At 39.1% G+C, this 20,275-nt stretch overlaps 1 protein-coding gene across 22 annotated transcripts in view; it reads right to left on the bottom strand.

The window, feature by feature from the left end:
- The window catches only part of LOC122549365 (band 4.1-like protein 3), a 288,912-nt gene that overhangs the window by 35,951 nt on the left and 232,686 nt on the right, over positions 1–20,275 (bottom strand). For 15 of the 22 annotated variants that reach the window (XM_043689068.1, XM_043689063.1, XM_043689072.1 and 12 more), the window contains exons 12-13: positions 17,238–17,458; positions 8,186–8,758 (exon numbers count right to left, since the gene is read on the bottom strand). In XM_043689068.1, coding sequence (XP_043545003.1) covers positions 8,186–8,758; positions 17,238–17,458 — 794 coding nt within the window. The remainder of the gene's footprint in view (positions 1–8,185; positions 8,759–17,237; positions 17,459–20,275) is intronic. The other 7 variants (XM_043689078.1, XM_043689083.1, XM_043689081.1 and 4 more) reach the window with 1 other exon arrangement.

The following is a 20,275-nucleotide window of genomic DNA, read 5'->3' as shown; positions in this document are numbered from 1 at the left end:
AATTCTGAGACAAGCTGCACAGAATGAGGGTCCCTTTTCTACAGTAAGGCAGAGGTTGATTAACTTGAAGTTATTTCTATTAAAGGCAGGGCAAAGCACATAGAACTAAACTATCAATGATGTATCTCAATCTAACGATGAAAGTCAAAGTGGCCACATGCATGCTACAACCAAATGAGTAGCACTCATAAAATTAAACTGTACGTTTATAAAACAATGTACCATGGATATTCAGTTTTCTTTGTACAGTTGTATTGTTTTAAGAAAATTGAAGCTTGAGTGGCTATACTCCTGACATTTCACTGCAGAGAAAGATAAAGAGCTAGAAATTGGATTAGATCCAAACTAAGTGGCACATTCAGACATACATCAGGAGCCAACAAGCTAAGGACCCTCCTTGGGCATACAGAGGCAGTTTGCTGATTTTGGGAGTTGTGATATGGCAAAGTCCCTCAAATAGGTTTCAAGAAGTGGGGACAGGAACAGAATAGCATCCTGTTCTGGAAGGCCAGAAATGGCTTTCAGAAGTGCTGTGGTGCCCATCCAGCAAGGTAAAAAGATGAATTGTTTATTAGTGGCCTTCAGCACTCACTTAAGGGCTGCTGATTAAACTCCAGCAAGAACACAAAAAGCTCAGAGGGAAGGACATGTTTCACTCACCTTGAACAATAGGAGATAGGGGATAGGGGATCTTAAAATGGAACTAAGGAACTTGCACATGTTCAGGAGGGGTTGAATGTCTCTTCAAGGTAGCCAGAGAGGCGTGAATATCATCTAGCCGAAATCATATATGTTATATATAAGGTGGCTGTGGAGTGCAGGTTATAGCTTAGCAAAATGGGACCCTTTTGTTCACACTGCATGGTGATTCAGTGGAGGTTGCAAATGTCCACCTACATTCTTGAAAGTTCATATGGCTTTTTTTTTTTGAGATACAAAATTGATTCGGTCTGGTTTAAATCAAACATTTTACAATTTTGTAACTAACTATATTAATTTAAAAAAAATGCAACTCATTTACACCAGAAGCAAAAGTTTATTTCAGGAACTATTTTCAGTTGCTGTGACAGCAGCCTGATTCTCAGGCCCTCATGTGTACCATTGCTTTCTTTTAGGAATAATTATATACAGGTCTGCTTGCAGCATTTATGGTGAACAGAATAATGTCCAGAAATCCTAACAGCTCAATTTACAGTTAGACTGTACATGTCTCTGCAGATCTTATTTTTAGGACTTTTTGTGAAGTCTCAACGAAGACTAAAATAAGAACTCATTATCAATTATCCAGAAAGTTAATTTGATGGTTTTGAATCCATGTGGTGCTGTCACTGAATTAATTTAAGTACAATATTTCCTTTTTAAAAATGGTGCATTTTCATCTTATCCTCTCATACAATAAAAAATAGAAGTACTGCAGTTTACACTCTCAAATTCAATGCTTCATTTCCTCTTAGTTTTCTAAATCATTTACTGCAGGAAAGTAATTTTCGGTGATAACTAAGACAAATATTTTCTACAGCAAAGACCACTTAACAATATCTACTTAAGAAACACTGACTTATTAGAATTGTGGCCAAGATGCAGCAAAGCACTCGCATTTCACTGGAAGGGAAAAAAGGTCCAAGGAATATTGAACGTCGATCAAAGGGCTACGGTTTCTGACTTTACTAACATCAGTCACAAATTTACATTTTACAAAGTTTCATCAGCATAGTGAAGTTTTTCCATTTGTCATCTTTTGTGAGAAATTAAGGAGACTGGTCTTAAATCTTTGTCTTAATAAATCTTTAGATTTTCAATCCTGAAGCAAAATTATCATCCTTTCTTCAGTGAACTGCAATAAAATCATTAGTAGTAATTTGGCCCATATTCTTGTATTCATGTGTCTAGATAGCTGAAAAATTGGGTAATATTAAGTTCCCTGGTAAATTAAGAACGAAAATCAATTTCTGCTCAAAAGATACAGATTAAGACAATATAGTCTAACAGGGGCTTTGAATCATATACAATTCTGGCTTGTGCCTTCTTACTGAACAGACATGTAGGTCATGATGCAAACAGACCCTCATTCATTGAACGATCCTTACATGCAGTCTGGACCAGACAATGACTAGTAGTTTAAACTTTTCATATATTTCCAAGATTAATACAAACATGCACATCATGTATATACACTTCACTACCAGCCAATCCTGGGTGCTCCAGAGGAGAGGTTCTCAACTAGAGGTTTGTGAGAAGACTTTGCCAAATCAGATATTACAAGAATAAAACCTTTTCAAAAATACGACTCTAAACTGGTTAATAAAAACTGTTGATTTTTATTAGCACTTGATTCATTGTGAAGAATGAGTGAAACAGGTTTTTTCTTAAAACCCACCTCAAAGAATTTGATTCAATCCTCTCAGTGCCAAGCTGGATTGAGGTGGTGTTACTAGTGCCAATGATATAGGTGGGTAAAGGAGAGAGGACATCACTGCTTCACTAATTTACTCCTTATCCACTGACAGTGTTTAGCAGGTCGTCTTTTTTCCAGCAGGTTTCCACCATTTTAAGTTGGAGTAAAGCAATAGAGTCACTGAAATTTGATGTGTTTAGGTGCTTCTTGGGCTGAAAGCTCAGTATAACTGACTATTCAGATAACTCCACCTCCTGACCTGCCTGTGGCTTTCTTTTTAACTTATTATTCAATCACTAGACAAGGGTGTCACTACCCATCCCTAATTGCCCAGAGGGCAGTTGATGCTGTGGGTCTGGAGTCACATGTAGGCCAGACCAGGTAAGAATGGCAGTTTCCTTCCCTGAAGGACATTAGTGAACCAGATGGGTTTTTCCAACAGTTGACAATGGTTTCAGATTTTTACTGAATTCAAACTTCACATTCTGCCATGACAGAATTCGAACCCAGGTCCTGGGTCATTACCTTGGTCTCTGGATTAGCAGTTCAGCGATAATACCACCAGGCTGTCATCTTGCCATCTTCCCATCTTCCCATGAAGGTAATCCAACTGCCCCACTATGACTAAGAGCTTTTTAAAAAATTAATTCACAGGATGTGGGCAATGCTGTCTATGGCATCCCTAATTGCTCAGATGGCAGGTAAGAGTAAACCACATTACTGTAGCTCTCAACTCATGCCGTTATCTCCCTCCAAAATAGGTATACCGTTTTGGATACTGTTGGGGGAAATGGCTCACCAGGGGAAGGCAGCAGTAGCCAGGTTCATGGCACCGTGGCTGGCTCTGCTGTTCAGAAGGGAAGAAAAAAGTGTGGAAGGGCTATAGTCATAGGGGATTCAATTGTAAGGGGAGTAAATAGGCAGTTTTGTGGTTGAAAACAAGACTGCTGGATGGTGTGTTGCCTCCCAGGTGCACGGGTCAGGGATGTCTCAGATCAGCTGTAGAACATTCCGAAGAGGGAGGGTGAACAGCAATCTGTCGTGGTGCACATAGGTACCAATGATATAGGTTACAAAAAAAAGGGGATGAGGTCCAACAAGCAGAATTTAGGGAGTTATGAGTCAAGTTAAAAAGTAAGACCTCAGAGGTAGTAATCTAGGGATTGCTACCAGTGTCACGTGCTAGTCAGAGTAGAAACGAAAGAATAGGCAGGATGAGTGTATGGCTTGAGAGATGGTGCAGGAGGGAGGGATTCAGATTTCTGGGACATTGGGACCAGTTCTGGGAGAGGTGCGACTATTACAAATTGGACAGTCAACACCTGGGTCAGACTGGAGCCAATGTCCTTGGCGGTGCTTTTGCTAACACTGTTGGGGAGGGTTTAAACTGATGTAGCAGGGGGATGGGAACCAAATGAGGAAGTTAGTGGACAGTAAGGAGGTGGTAACTAAAGCCTGTAAGGAACTAGATAATGAAGTCAGTGTGTCTAAGGGGAAGAGTAGGCAGGGATCAGATGATGAACGCAAAGGGACTGGTGGTCTGTGGTGCATTTATTTTAATGCAAGAAGTGTAATAGGTAAGGGAGATGAACTTAGGGCTTGGATTAGTATCTGGAAGTATGATGTTATTGCTCTTACTGAGACTTGGTTGGGGGAAGGGCACTAAATATTCCAGGATATGGATGCTTCAGACGGGATAGAGGGGGAAGTAAAGGGGATGGAGGAGTTGCATCATTGGTCGGAGAGGATATCACAGCTGTGCTGAAGGACGGCCCTATGGAAGACTTGAGCAGTGAGGCAATATGGGTAGAGCTCAGAAATAGGAAGGGGGTGATAACAATGTTGGGGTTCTACTACAAGCCTCCCAACAGCAAGCGTGAGATAGAGCGTACAAATATGTAAATAGATTATGGAAAGATGTCGGAGCAACAGGGTGGTGGTGAGAGGAGATTTTAGTTTTCCCAAATTGACTGGGATTCACTTAGGTCTAGATGGAGCTGAATTTGTAAGGAGCACCTAAGAGGGTTTTCTAGAGCACTATGTAAATAGTCCAACTCGGGAAGGGGCCATACTGGACCTGGTGTTGGACAATGAGCCCAGCCAGGTGGTTGAAGTTTCAGTCGGGAATTATTTTGGAAATAGTGATCACAATTCTGTAAGTTTTAGAAGACTCATGGACAAAGATGAGAGTGGTCCTAAAGGAGAGTGCTAAATTGGGGGAAGGCCAATGATATCAAAATTCTGCAGGAGCTGGGGAATGTAGATTGGGAGCAATTGTTTGAAGGTAAATCCACATTTGATATGTGGGAGGCTTTTAAAAAAGAGCGATTGATTAGAGTGCCAGAGAGGCATGTTCCTGTGAACATGAGGGATAGATATGGCAAGGGAACCATGGATGACAGGTGAAATTGTGAGACTAGCTAAGAGAAAAAAGGAAGCATACATAAGGTCTAGGCTGATGACAGTCGGAGCTTTGGAAGAATATTGGGAATGTAGGACCATTCTGAAATGAGGAACTAAGAGGCTAAAAGGGGCCATGAAATATTTTAGCAAACAGGCTTAAAGAAAACCCCAAAACCTTTTATCCATATATAAGAAGCAAGAGGGTAACTAGAGAAAGGGTTGGCCCAATCAAGGACAAAGGAGGAAAGTTATGCACAGAGTCAGAGAAAATGGGCGAGATTCTTAATGAGCGTTTTACATCAGTATTCACCGAGGAGAGGGACATTGTGGACGTTGAGGTAAGGTATAGATATTGGATTACTCTGGGTCAAGTCAGCATAAGGAGGGAGGGAGTTTTGGGTATTCTCAAAAGCATTAAGGTGGACAAGTCCCCAGGTGTGGATGGGATCTATCCCAGGTTACTGAGGGAAGTAGCTGAAGCCTTAACAGGTATCTTGGCAGCACCCTTCAACACGGGTGAGGTCCCAGAGGACTGGAGAATTGCTAATATTGTCCTTTTGTTTAAGAAGGGTAGCAGGGATAATCCAGGCAATCACAGACCATTGAGCCTGACATCAGTGGTAGGGAAGCTGCTGAAGAAGATACTGAACGATAGGATCTATTCCCATTCGGAAGAAAATGGGCTCATCAGTGATAGGCAACATGGTTTTGTGCATGAAAGGTCATGTCTTACCAACTTAATAGAATTCTTTGAGGAAGTGGCAAAGTTGATTGATGAAGGAAGAGCTGCAGATGTAATATACATGGACTTAAGGAAGGCATTTAATAAGGTTCCCCATGGTAGCCTGATAGTGAAAGTGAGGTCGCAAGGGGTCCAGGGCATACTAGCGAGATGGACAGAAAACTGGTTGGGCAACAGGAGACAGAGTAGCAGCGGAAGGAAGTTTCTCAAAATGAAGAATTGTGACCAATGGTGTTCCACAGGGATCTGTGCTGGGACCACTGTTGTTTGTGACATACATAAATGATCTAGAGGAAGGTATAGGTGATCTGATTAGCAAGTTTGCAAATGACACAAAGACTGGAGTAGCAGATAGTGAAGAGGACGGTCAGACAATACAGCAGAATATAGATAGATTGGAGAGTTGGGTGGAGAAATGGCAGATGGAGTTCAATCTGGGAAAATGTGAGGTGATGCATTTTGAAAGATGCAATTCAATACCAAACGATACAGTAAATGGAAAAGTCGTGGGGAAGATTGATGTGCAGAGAGATCTGGATATCAGGTCCATTATACCCTGAAAATAGCAATGCAGGTCAATACAGTGGTCAAGGCAGCATACAGGCATGCTTTCCTTCATCGGACAGGATATTGAGTACAAGAGTTGGCAGGTCATGTTACAGTTGTAGAAGATTTTGGTTCGGCCACATTCGGAATACTGCATACAGTTCTGGCTGCCACATTACCAAAAAGGATATGAATGCTTTGGAGAGGGTGCAGAGGAGGTTCACCAGGATGTTGCCTGGTATGGAGGGTGCTAGCTATGAAGTAGTAAATTAGGATTATTTTCATTAGAAAGAGAGATTGAGGGGGGACCTAATTGAAGTCTACAAAATCATAAGAGGTATAGGCAAGGTGGATAGCAAGAAGCTTTTCTCCCCCAGAGTGGGGTACTTAATTACTGGGGGTCACAAGTTCAAAATGAGAAAAGTATAAGGGAGATACGTGTGGCAAGTTCTTTACATAGAGGGCAGTGGGTGCCTGGAATGTGTTCCCAGTGGAGGTGTCAGAGGCAGGTACGATAGTGTCATTTAAGATGTATCTAAACAGATACATGTATGGACGGGGAGCAGAGGAATACAGATGCTTTGAAAATAGGCAACAGGTTTAGACAGAAGATCTGGATCGGCACAGGCTTGGAGGGCCAAAGGGCCTGTTCCCGTGCTGTAGTTTTCTTTGTTCTTCCTTCCTAAAGGACGCAAGTGAACTAGGTGGGTTTTTCCTGCAATTGACAACAGTTTTGCATATTAAATGCGAATTCCACCATCCGTCATTGTAGGATTCGAACCTGGGTCCCCACAATATGACCCAGGTTTCTGGATTAATAGTTTACAATTGTAACATCAGGCCATTGCCTCCTCTCCTAGGTCTGTGTCCATGGACATCACTCATGTTGGATATGGTCAGAAATAAATGTTGACTTTTCTCCCCCCCAAAGTTGTGAAGTGAGCCCAGACATTTATAAACAGTGAAGCAGCTGATTTTCTGCTGTGGAATTTTAGTGTATATGAATTTGCAACTGGAATTGCTTCATGACAAAAGCCTCTCAATAACAGTTTTTCTGCGATAGAGGGTTTATTGAATTTCGAGGAGGAGGAAAGGCTCAAGAACAATGGAAAGGTTGAGAACTTCTTCTCTGGAGGATGATTTGAGATTAGACACCAAGTTTTCATTTTCAACTTTACAGTGAAGTTAATTAAATCTGTACTCCTCAATCTGTTTTCGTGCCTGCAAAATCATGCCATGTTTTCTGCCTACTTCATTTGTCCACTTCCAAAGCAGGATTTAGCTCTTTATCCATAAAACTGGTTTCATTTTATCTTTCTGTACGATATTAATTCAAGGAAAAATTACTGAATAAGGTCACGGAGTATTTCATGCTGACAGTTCCTAGACACTATTTTCACTGAGGACCACAGTATCTTCAAATTCTGCATTAAATAAGACTTCATAAGCAACAAGTAGGATATTTCAAAACAACATTAAGCATATGAGTGAGATAACAACCATAATTTTAAAACTATATTATCAAACATAAAATGACATAGTTCGGTCTTTAAAAGGTGACTAATCAGGCCTTTGATGTTTGGTATTTCGACACAGATTGAGCCATTCACTGAGCAGAATAAGGTTCACTGAAGAACAAATGGACTACTGTAATACTAATGAGGTTGTGGCTGTCTCACACCAGAGAAACTAAACTGATTGACCTATCAAACTGGCTCCAAACAACCCTTAGGGAAATGCCAGCATGGCCTAATTGAATGACCTCATTCAATTTAGGAATTTTACATCTTTATAAGTGGAAGAACTACGTATCAGACTCCAATTACTTCATATTTTTCCACTATGATTAGTGAACAATCTTCTTAGCTGTTGAAGAATAGAGCTGTTTTTCCAGAGAATTCTTTCCATCTGCAAATACAAAAACTTTTTGTCTAATCTGATGAGTCACATTACAGCTATGTCTCTTTGAAACATAACTTTAACAACAAGAAAAGACAGCAATGAGTTTCTGAAAGTAAGATTACTATTGCAGGTTTCACATTGCGCAGGACACTCAAGCACTGAACACAAAGAACTGTGTTCTAGGCCGAGGTACACACCTCTTCCTCTGAACTGTCACTCAGGTCATTGTCAACTGAAGCACTTAAGGAGGCTGCCCTGGGCTCCAGGTAGCACAGACTTATAGCAAGGGGGAATGAGAGAGTGAGAGCGTAAGGTACAGAGAAAGAGGCTGAGAGAAGGAAGAAGAAAATGAAAAGAAAACAGGGGACAAGTGAAGGTGATTGAATGGGCAGATAACGTTGGAAACTTTGAGGTAAGAAACTGGCATCAGAGAAGCTTGGAAAGGTAAGATAGCCATCATCATCTAACAAAGAGAATGATGCTGGGAGATGCAAGGAGAATGAAAACAAAGTTCCTCCTTTCCTAGATCTAGGCCCTAGATCTTGGCCCTTTTTAAATTCCATTGTTTTCTTATCAACATACTTTGAAGAATCAAAGACTAATAATGGATTAGAAGCACTTCTGGTGTCTTTGGTCTTAATACGACCAGTTGATTTCAAAACATTCTCTGTACATCTCCTATGAACGCTCGTTGATGACACAGAAGAGTCACAATGCAAAGGCAGAGAGCGAGAGGAAGAGCGAAGTGAATCTGTGCCAAAGAATGAGGTCTATGGAGGGGGGTATGAAAAGGAAATCACAGAATGTCCAGGAGCAACAGAAATAAGCAGGAACATAAAGAAAAAGACAAAAAAAGATAATTATTAGTTAATGCATTCCCATTGTATTTGTTCCCCATTGCATTTGTTCTTCCAAAATTTCAGAGCTTCTGCTAACCAGAAATATTCAGTAATTTTGTGACTCAGAAATACTAAGTTGCAAGACACCCCACAAAAACTTTAGTGAGAATAATTTGAATTGCTGTAATTTGTTTAAATACTTTTCAGGAGTATCAATTGTTTTGGCATTGGATGTTAAATTAAATTTGTTTTCCATTTACCATCATCTAATCACTTTAATTAAATCTCTCTTTGGTGATTTACCCTTTCCTCCTGTGCATTTCTTCAATTGACTTGTTTACCTCTAGCTTATAATTAATTCTCAACTTGCTTAATTGCCTTGGGTTTATATAATGCCATTTTATTTTCAAACTTATCTTTGTAGTTCATCTTGCTGATGTGTTTCCACCTTCCCCCCCCCCCCCCCTTCTAGTTACATGTCAAATAGTGATGGTCCCATTCTAATACTGCTCAAATTAGTTACATTTCTTGCTCCCAAACACTTCAGTGCACATCCAGTTCATGCATGAAGTCCTACTGGGGATTATAGATGTCAACAGCAGAGCTCTGGGAGTTCAAAAAGGGTTTCATTTAGGATATGGTAGGGGAATTTAAAATAAAATGCTAATTGGCAAACATGATTTGGAAATATGGTATGCGGAACATAGAAGCATTCTAGCACACCTTTGTCAAATTTCTGGTGCCCTCTAACTCAGACCCATAAGTTAACAGAAACTCTGAAAATTTGAAAAGCCGAAGAGAAAACCTTTTCTTATTTCAGCATAGTTCAATTTTACCAACACTAATGTTGTTAGAAAAGTCAATTTTTTTCTCATGAGGTGATAAATGCTACAGTCTTCATGTTTCACATTTGTTTGTTTCCTTCTTGAGCTTTAAATATTTATCATACGTCTTAAGTTTACAAAGAAAAGATTTTTACAATCTGTGGGAATGGAATGATACTGTTAGTAACTCTGGTTCGAAATATTTACATAAAATTATTCAGTCCACTATTTTAAGAAAGGCATTAATCAATTTACATTAATGAATTTGTAAGCAGTCAAAATTGCCCCAGTAACTTTTCCACCAGTAGCAGATGAGACCTGCAAGATGATCCAGGCAGCCAATCTTACTTGTTGTTGAACAGCACCAGAATAGAGTGACTTTCACCAATTCGTCTTACCCATTTTGGATGGACATTAGCCAGTAGAATTGGAATGAGACCTGAGAGCTATGATTTCTAGATTTTGCAGGAGTTTCTGAATTCTCTGTTATCCATCAACCTCAAAACTGACCTTGAATTAAAAATCAGGCTTAACAGTGGTAAAACAGCAGTCAAATGCACTTAACATGAATATGTTGAACATTTTCAATGCCAAGTGCAATAGTGACCAAAGGCAGAAGCAACGAATATCTTAGAACACCATCACCTCCATGGCCCCCTCTATGTCATGTATCATCCTCAGCTGATTTGGGCACATAACCAGCAACATATCTTTTCTTCGGTCCAAGGAAAATCAGAGGAACTTTTTTTTTTAAACTTAACACCAATTTGGAAGCACCATCACAAGAACTAATAGCTTCAATCAGCAGATCACGGGTTTTTTCTATTGGGGATGGTCGTAAGTACTTAAAAAGCTTCACATTGAAAGAAATTCCAAGTCAAATATTTATAAACAACATCACACCATCAAAACAAACCAAAAATCTAATTTAAAAAAAACAAAAGAAACAATGCCATTTTTAATTTGACATATGGAGAGTAAATTTCTAAACTCAATTAAATGCAATAATCCCACTGATACATTTAAGCTTTTTCTAACTGTTCAATGCATTTCTATTTAGCAAATGTAGCACCATGTAACCCCATTTATTAATAGACCCATTAGCAAGCATTCAGAACAAAATGATAGTGCCAGAAGAGCCAAGTTGCAGGATTTTTGCATTCTCAATTGGTGATAGGTTAAGTTCCCAGCCTGGGCAAACCATAGGACCAAGACAGGAGAACCAGCACCAACCTTAATAGAGCAGTAGAACTTATTCTGACCATGATTTGCCCCAAGCTTCTATTGAAGCCTTCCAAGCAGATGGTCACAGAGTTCCACTGATAGGATGCCAAGGGCGACACAATTCACCATCCTGCAAAGTTTGTTTTGGGGTATAGGGGGATAAAAATAATCTTTTTGTCCCCCAATAAATAACAAGCTGCTAAAATGGATTTTTCTTATTTGATGAATATTAGAGCTTTTAAAATATATTGGAGGCAAACAAAATTACCAAAAATCTTGCTTGGGTATAAGAAATCTAAATATGAACATGTGGAAAATGTAATTCTGGCAAAAATCAGGCTTCACATTGAAGTTTTCTTTCTTTGAAAGACAACAAAACAAAAATATAATGCTACAGCATTCAATGGATTGCTGAAAAGTAGTTACAAATTGAACATTGCCGCAGTTTAGGAACGATAAGGAACTTGAGTTTTACTCTGAGCTTACGTCCTTAGGCGAGAGAATATAATATTTCACTTAAGTTTGGGGCTTCGATTAAATGTAGACTGAGAATGGATCTACAAAGTATGCACTGGAACATGGCTTGTTCTGGATTGCATGTAGAACTGAATATTTTAATTCCAGTTAATAGGAAGATCAGGTACTTCGTTACTATTATGGTTGCCAATCTCAGCTTCCGAAATAATGACAACTGATAACAAGGTCAGAAATAGGCGGAGAGGCCATTTAGTCTATTGAACCTACTCCGTTATTCAAAAAGATCATGCTTGATCCAATGATGGTCTTATGGACATCTTGCTGTATTCTCTATAACACTTTTGCCAATCTAAAATCTGTCTAACTCAGCCTTGAGTACATCCAGTGACTCAGCCCGTCTGCTGTGTGGAAGAGAATTCCAAAGACTAATGGCCCTCACAAGAGATATTCATCCATATCTCTAAATGGAAAACATTTTCTTTAATTATATACCCATACTTGTAGTCAGCTCCAAAACCTAAAAGGAAACAGCATCTACCCTGTTAGTCCTCCGATAACGTCGCGTTGCAATATTACTGCTTTTCATTCTTCTAAACTCAAGTGAATGTATGTATATCTTTTAAAGACAACTACTCCTTTCTAGAAATCAACTACTGAACTCCCTCTGAATTGCTTCCAATGCAAACTTGTCCTCCTCTTTAAGTAAGGTGAGACCAAAGGTGTAGATAATAGATATGAGCTCATCAATATATTGTGCAGTGATAGTAAATTATCCTTGTATACTTCATACCCTGACAGGATAAGACTTATACAGTTAATGGTGGCTCTGGGGAGTGGTACCGAACAAGGAGATCTAGAGATGTGGGTTAAGTTGTTCCTTTGAAGCGGTAGACAGAGTGGTGAAGGCAGCATTTGGCATGCTTGCCTCCATTGGTCAGAACATTGAGTATAGGAGTTGGGGCATCATGTTAGAACATAGAACATTGCAGCACAGTACAGGCCCTTCGGACCCCCATGTTGCACCAACCTGTGGAACAAAATCTGAAACCTACCTATCCTACACTATTCTATTCTTATCCATACGTTTATCCAATGCCTATTTAAATGCCTTTAAAGTTGGCAAGTCTACTACTGTTGCAGGCAGGGCATTCCACGTCCCTACTATTCTCTGAATAAAGAAACTACCTCCAATTGTGTCCTATATCTATCATCCCTCAATTTAAAGCTATGTCCCCTTGTGATAGCCCTCATCATCCAAGGAAAAAGGCTCTTACTGTCTACGCTATCTAATGCTCTGATTATCTTATGTGTCTCAATTAAGTCACCTCTCAACCTTCTCTCAAACAAAAACAGCCTCAAGTCCCTCAGCCTTTCCTCACAAGACCTTCCCTCCATACTGGGCAATATCCAAGTAAGTCACCTCTGCAGCCTTTCTAAAGCTTCCACATCCTTCCTACAATGTGGTGACCAGCACTGTATGCAATACTCCGAATGCAGCTGCACCAGAGTTTTGTACAGCTTCAGCATGAGTTCATGGCTCAGAAACTCAATCCCTCTCCCAATATTGTCATTGATGAGATCACTTTTAGAACACAATTCTGGTTACCCTTCTATAGGAAGGACGTTGTTAAACTTGAGAGGGTGCAGTAAAGATTTACAAGGATGTTGCCGGGACTAGAGGGTTTGAGCTATAGGGACAGACTGAATAGGCTGGGGCTATTTTCCCTGCTGCATCAGAGGCAGAGGGCTGACCTTATAGAGGTTTATAAAATCATGAGGGGCATGGATAGGGTGAATAACCAAGGTTTTTTTTTTGAAGGTGGGGGAGTCCAAGACTAGACAGCACAGGTTTAAGGGGAGATGGGAAGGATTTAAAAGGGACCTAAGGGAAATTTTTTCACATAGAGGGTGATGAGTGTCTGGAATGAGCTGCCAGAGGAAGTTGAGGAGGCTGGTACAATTACAACATTTAAAAGGAATCTGGATGGGTATATGTATAGAAGGGGTTTGGAGGGATAGGGGCTAAATGCTGGCAAAATTGGTCAGATTGGGATGTCTGGTCAGCACAGACAATTTGGACTGAAGAGTCTGTTTCTCTGCTGTATGGCTATACAATTCCATTTCCTTTCCTAATTATTTGCTATTTGCAAAAGCTATCCTTTGCTACTCCATATACAAGGACACTCAGGTATCCCTGTACTGCAGAGTGTACAGTTTCTCTACAGTCAAATAATATGCTATTTTCTTGCTGTTTTGTGAACTACATTTTCCCAATAGATTATGGGTCTTTTTTCAGTTATAAACAATGGATCTTGACTCCTACATTTGTTATAATGCAAAAGAAAATTAAGTACAGAATCCACATCATATAAGATCTTGACGTGAAGAGATTAAGGAGGAATTTTAATGCCAATGTAGATTTGAGCCAAGTAGGAAAACAAAACAAAGAAACAACTTCCAATCCTGCAGGAGGGGGGAAAATTATTTTAAATATGGTTCAAATTAAACACAGTAACTTCAAGAAGCTGAACTTGCAATTTTGTTTATAATTAAATTAATCCCCGAGAGAGAAATTTGTGGTTTTGTTTGCAAATCAATGCACAGTGACACATGGGGATGCAAGATGCCTTCAGCAGACACACACAAAATAGCAGATAGAAAATAGGCTGTCAGTGTTCTATCTGATTACTTTTTGGTAATGGAAAACAAAAATGGGATGGGGTGTAGAAGAGTCTGCCATTGCATCATCGACCACTGTTTGCTCCTGCAAGGGTGACTTTCACCTCTATGGACTCTGAAAAGTGGACTGCATTACCCTTGGTCAGCACTACCCTTGGTCAGCACTCTCTATCATTCATTACATAAAGTGTCGGAAGACATGGAATGATTGTTTAAAACATGGAATCAGGAATTGGGGTTGGAAATCTCTTCAGAAATGTGGGACAACATTTGGGAAAATGCCAGAAAGATCTCTATCTGTAATAGAACCCATGATACTCAATTAAAGATACTCCATAGGACTCATATAGCACCAGAACAATTGGCAAAATTTAGGGCAGGAGCATCCCCAATGTGTCCAAAATGTAAAACAGAGGTCAGCACTCTCACACTGCTTATGGACATGTCACAAGATCCTCAAATACTGGGTCAGAGTAGCAAATGCTCTGGCAGAAATCTTAGGAGTAGAAATTAGGGTGGATCCAGTATCTCTTCTCCTGGGCTTTTGAAACCTGCCCTCCCTGGATGAGCACGGGAGGAAATTATTCTCCATTCTCTCCTTTTGTGTAAGGAAAAATATTTTAGGAAACTGGGTAGCTGAGGGTCCTCCAGGACTTTTGATTTTGTATAGATTGGTTATGAAATGTATTCCTCTTCACTTCCTTAAAAATATGGTGCACCAAAAAACTGAATTATTTTATAAAATATGGCAGCCCTTTCTGAACTATATAGATACAGATATTTCAGCCATTTTGTCAGGGGTTTTATCTAGTTGTTGTAACGGTTCTGGCTGGTCCAGTGTTCTATCTGATTACTTTTTGTCAATGGGTATGAATATGGGTTTTATTATGACTTGATGTTAATTTGTTCTGAGCATGTACCTCATCAGTTAATTATTATGTTATCCTTTTTTTCCCTTTTAAGTAATGTAAGGCATCTTATTATACGTTCTGGTTAGTTATAGGTTAGATTACTAATTAGTTGTGTGGTTTTTTTTCTTTATCTTTTCCCTTTGTCTGCTATGTTTTGGCCTTTATTTACTTAATATTAAATTGTATATTAATGTTTGTATTTGTGTGTATTATTTTGTAAGTTTGTAATAATATGTTAAAACAAATTCTTTTTCTTCAATAAAAATATCTATCAAAACAAAAAGTGGACTGCAAATGCAGCAGGATCCATAATGGGCATGCAATTTTCCAAATACTATTTTCTCATAGGTTTGCCCACGTGATTATTTACGTCAAGGTATAAGACCATAACCCATCTCAGGATCTGAATGACAACCCTAATATTTGTTCAATAAAAGCTGGTTATCTCAATAAATCTTTATTTTTCTGCTACATTCTACTTACTTCGAAGCACGATGGTGATCAGAGCTTTATTTATTTAATTTGGATTCAGACTGGCAACCTCACTTTGTGTACGGCGCAGTGGCTCATCGGTTAGCACTGTTGCTTCACAGAGCCAGGCACCCGGGTTTGATTCCACCCTCAGGATGTGTGTGGAGTCTGCACGATCTCCCAGTGTCTGTATGGATTTCTCCGGGTGCTCTGGCTTCCTCCCACAGTCCAGAGATGTGCAGGTTAGGTGGACTGGCCATGTTAAATTGCCCATAGTGTCCAAGGATGTGTAGGTTAAGTGGATGAACAAGGGAAAGATAGAGTTACAGGGAAAGAGTTGAGGGCATGGGTCTGGGTCGGATGTTCTTCGAATAGTCAGCGTGGACCTGATGGGCCGAATGGCCTGTTTCCACACTATAGGGATTCTATGTAGAACCTTACAAATGCACAAACCAGAGGAGTGAAAAATGCTGAGAGGCTAAAGTTGCTTGCAGGCTCTTAAATGTTTCAAACAGTAGTATCCAAATGTATTTAAAAAACAATAGTAGGGATAAACAAAGTTAATGTAAACTTTCAGAAATAACTTGCACTGTCTTCTACTCATATTGTACACCTCACGCATGACAATAAAGACTTCCATTTAGTTTATCTACCTTATAAGCAAACATCTGGATGGGTCAGAAGACCTGATAAGTAAAAAGTATTATTTTGTTCTGAAAAGTGTTTACTTTCTTCCTCTTTTTGCCATTTATTGCTCTCCAGAAGATATGTTACATGTGACCCATTTTCAGATGTTTCCAGCGATATTTTTGAGAAATAATAAATTGAGACACTAGTCTTCACTGCCTAGACGCACTAAACTAGATGTGTTTTTGGGTCCTGCAAAGGTACTCTAAAATATATAAATAAGTTACAAGGGATTTTCAATGCTCTTGTGGCACAATTGTAGTGTCCCTTCCTCTGAGCCAGGAGGTCTGGGTTCAAGTTGCACCTGTTCCAGAGATATGTAATTACATCTCTGAACAGGTTGATTAGGAAAATATCTACAAATGATATTCTGACATAATTGTTGCATCAATAAACTCAAGTAGCAGTTCCACCATTTACTGGCCAAGTCTGCAAACATAAAACATAAGTAAAATTCTGAGGTTTATCAATCTTTCCCCTTCTGTTGCAGTGACACAATGAAACAACTTGAAGCTTCAGTATTATAATGTTCATCTGGTACCCAAGCGATGATCGAATTTAAGGAGCTATTCTGTATGTACATCTCGCTGATGATCACTAATAATGATGAGGATGCAGATTCAACGAAACATTTTGCTGGAAGTTTTCAGACTATTTAATCCTTTAATGACTTAAAAGAAATGGCAACAAAACTTTAGCTTTAATGTCAGACTTCTTAACACACATTTCCCTGGCTGTCAAATTAAAAATGTAATAGGAATATCAAACACTCAAAACTGCAAGCTCTTCCTTGGTTCCAAAATCATATTAAAAGACGTCTTTTTTTTTAAAATGTACTGCATTAACAAATCAACAGACTAGGAATTATGGCTTATTGTATATATGCTTATATCAAATCCCTTGTTTTATTGTTTTTGTTGAACTGTTAACTCACTTGAAATGGTGTATAGCAACAACGCAAACAATTACTCTACTTCTAAGCATTAGCATGTTTTTATACTTTAGAGCAAAGCTAATCTAATTAGCTTCTTATTAATCTAACAAAATTTCCAACAATAGTCTAACTCTCTTCACTTTCAGATGTGTTATCTGCCTATTTTCTCATCAGTACATTTTTCATGCCCCAGTGCACACTACCTTTATTTCATGCTTGGCCGGTGTGACCGATGGAGTAATATCAATCTTGGCCTTTTTCTCCTCCTCTTCTGCCTTCTCCTCTTCTGCCTTCTTCTCTGGTGTCACTGTGGTTATTAGATTGGTTGATACTAGGCTCTTGACTGCACCGTAATGACCAGTAGCCACTTCAGAAGCCGAAACGGAGTCCTTTATGAGCATCTCATGGTTCTCAGTGACAGATGCTTTTAAAACACAAATCAGAACCCATCAGTCTGTGTTGAATCAATTGCCCTCAGCTGAAAGGCACTAAGAAATAACATGATAATATTATAACATCACAATAAGCCTCAGTGCTTCTAGGCTGCTGTGGTCATTAGTCTGGAATTCTCTCTCACAGAGGAATGTGTTGGTTGGGTCATCACATTTATTCAAGATAGAGTTTAATAGATAATGGTGTCAGGATTGTTTTTTTGGGGGCTAGGGGCTGCAGAGAGAAAAGTGGAATGGACAGCATGGTCAGATCAGCCCTGAGCTTACCACATGTCAGAGCAGGTTAAAAGGGCCAAACAAAAAACAGTCCAGTGCATTTATTTACTTTTTGAGATTGTCACTGACTTTTCAAACAGATTCAGATCGAAAACTGCAGTAATGTATCTCAGCTGTATGCAATGCATTTCCCAAAACACAGCAAGAGCCTGAGGGTCAAGTCAGATCATGGTTAGTCCAAGATCTGAAGACGTCACCTATACAGGGGACAACATGCCTGCAAATCAATTTCCCAGCTTGGCAAACATACAGTACCTTGCTGTAGTTGTGGGTAACTCGTGATTAGGAAAATTCACTTAATTCTGTAGATCCATGCTGGATCAGAAACAAATGATAAAACATGCAAGCAGCAGGACTTCAAAAAAGGGAACTGAAATGAAATGGAAATAATTATGTTCACATTGCTACTGTCTGCATTGTCTGCAACTCCATGACAGAAGAGCCATCTGGAAAATTTATTGTAAAGGAGCTAAAACCAAAAACATTCATCATTACAGAGGCATATGACCTATGAGCCAATTCTACTTTTCAATTAGATTTTGGCTGATCTGTACCTCAAACCAGTTCGCCTGCTTTTGCAGCAAAAGGCGTGATTGATAACAAACAGTAAATAGTCACATTTACACATCTATTTAATATACTGGGATTTGCATAACATGGACAGATTCTGCTTTCACTGGGTTTGTCATGGATTTTAAAAAAATACAGCAAATCTATCCTTTCAGCATGTGCTGCTGCTGACTCGATATGTAAATATAAACAAGCACTCCAATAAATATTAGCAGTGGAAGTGCATCACAGAAATGTGATAGAGGTGCTTAACATTCAAGCGGAGATTGCATTATGACTGCATTCTTGTCATGACTACGACTCAAGTTCATTATCTTCCCTCCCTATTGCTGTTGCAGCTGAACAGTAAATTTCAACCTCTTCAGCACATGTGATATCGATTAACGTAACCTGACCATAATTTGTGAATGTTATTAAATTCAGCAATGCAAATACTGCAGCTAGTTGTTGACAGGTCTTGCTCATGAACGAAATAGTAATATACTATATCATTGAAATCCAGCCATGAGATACAAATATTAAATTTAACGCCTGAAAAATAATTAGTCGGAAATCACTGTGGCACTTGAATGACAGTGGGACAAAGATGCTCTACTCTTGCCCAGCTCCATGATGATTATTAACTTCCCATCCTCCAAACTTTCATCTGGTTTAACACTAACAAAACTGCAAATTTCTGTAACTTTAGTTTTTTGTAGGGAAAGGGGCATCTCTAGAAATCCAACAAGATCGTGGCAACAGAGCAATAGCTAATGGCAAAGTGAGACAAAAAGGGTCAGAGTTTAGCAACAACTGTGCATTAGTGAATAAACTAAATGAAGGGAACAATACTAAAGACACTCTATTCATCTGAATGCATGAAATACTTGTACAGAGATGGAAGAAGTGATGGCACAAATAGAGATTTAGAGCTTAAAAATGTGTTGCTGGAAAAGCGCAGCAGGTCAGGCAGCAAAGGATGCTGCCTGACCTGATGCGCTTTGATGCTGCCTGCTGCGCTTTTCCAGCAACACATTTTTAAGCTCTGATCTCCAGCATCTGCAATCCTCACAATCACTATTTCAGAGACATAGCTGCAACATTAAAAAAAGTTCTGACATGAATATTTCAGAGTACAAAATATGTCAGAATAATATTTCATACAAGGAAGAGGGGTAGCCCTGAAAGAAATGGATGACAAAAGGACATTAGTGAGAAAGACCATCAGTTAGATTTGGTATGGCTGAAGACTAACAATAACAAATATCAGAAAATGCTGGAGTAGTTTCAATGCCCTCTAATGGTAGTTGTGTCATTGAACAAATCATTAAACAAGTAACTATTGGGAACTTACAAAAAACTCAGTGTAAAATTGTGGGGATCTTCAATACGAATATAGACTGGGACAATCAAATTCACAAGGGTGGTCTAAAAGATGAGTTTGTTGAACGTTCGTGTCTTCACAGCAGAGGACACAAATTGCACACCAGAAACAATAGGTAATCTTCATCTTCAGGCAAAAAACAATGAGGATACTAAGGTAATAATTTCAGAAAAATTAAGAAGCTTAAACAATGAAAATCTGACAATTCTCTGGCTCCTGATGGCCTACACCCCATGGTTCCAAAAGGCATAGCTGCAGAGAATGCTATTGTGTCAGCTGTGATTTTCCAAAATTCCTTCAATTCATGAACAGTAACAGATTGGAAGTTACCAAACATTAGATTGCTTTTCAAGAAAGATGAAAGTGAACTACAGATTAGGTGGCCTAATACCAGTTGTGTTGAAAATGCTGGGATCTTTTGTTAACAAAATCTTAACAGCGGACTTTGAAAAGTCTAGTATGATTAGAACAAGTCAATATTGTTTTTTCAAAAAGGAAGCCTTGTTTGGCAAATATATTAGTTTTTTTTTGATGATGTGGCTTGTAGGATAGATAATGGGGAACCAGTAGATGAAGTGCA

Source organism: Chiloscyllium plagiosum, chromosome 4 (genome assembly GCF_004010195.1).
Source record: "Chiloscyllium plagiosum isolate BGI_BamShark_2017 chromosome 4, ASM401019v2, whole genome shotgun sequence".
Classification (NCBI taxonomy): Eukaryota; Metazoa; Chordata; class Chondrichthyes; order Orectolobiformes; family Hemiscylliidae; genus Chiloscyllium; species Chiloscyllium plagiosum.
The sequence above is the reverse complement of the archived record's forward strand: the minus strand, read 5'-3'. Positions and strand labels throughout refer to the sequence as shown.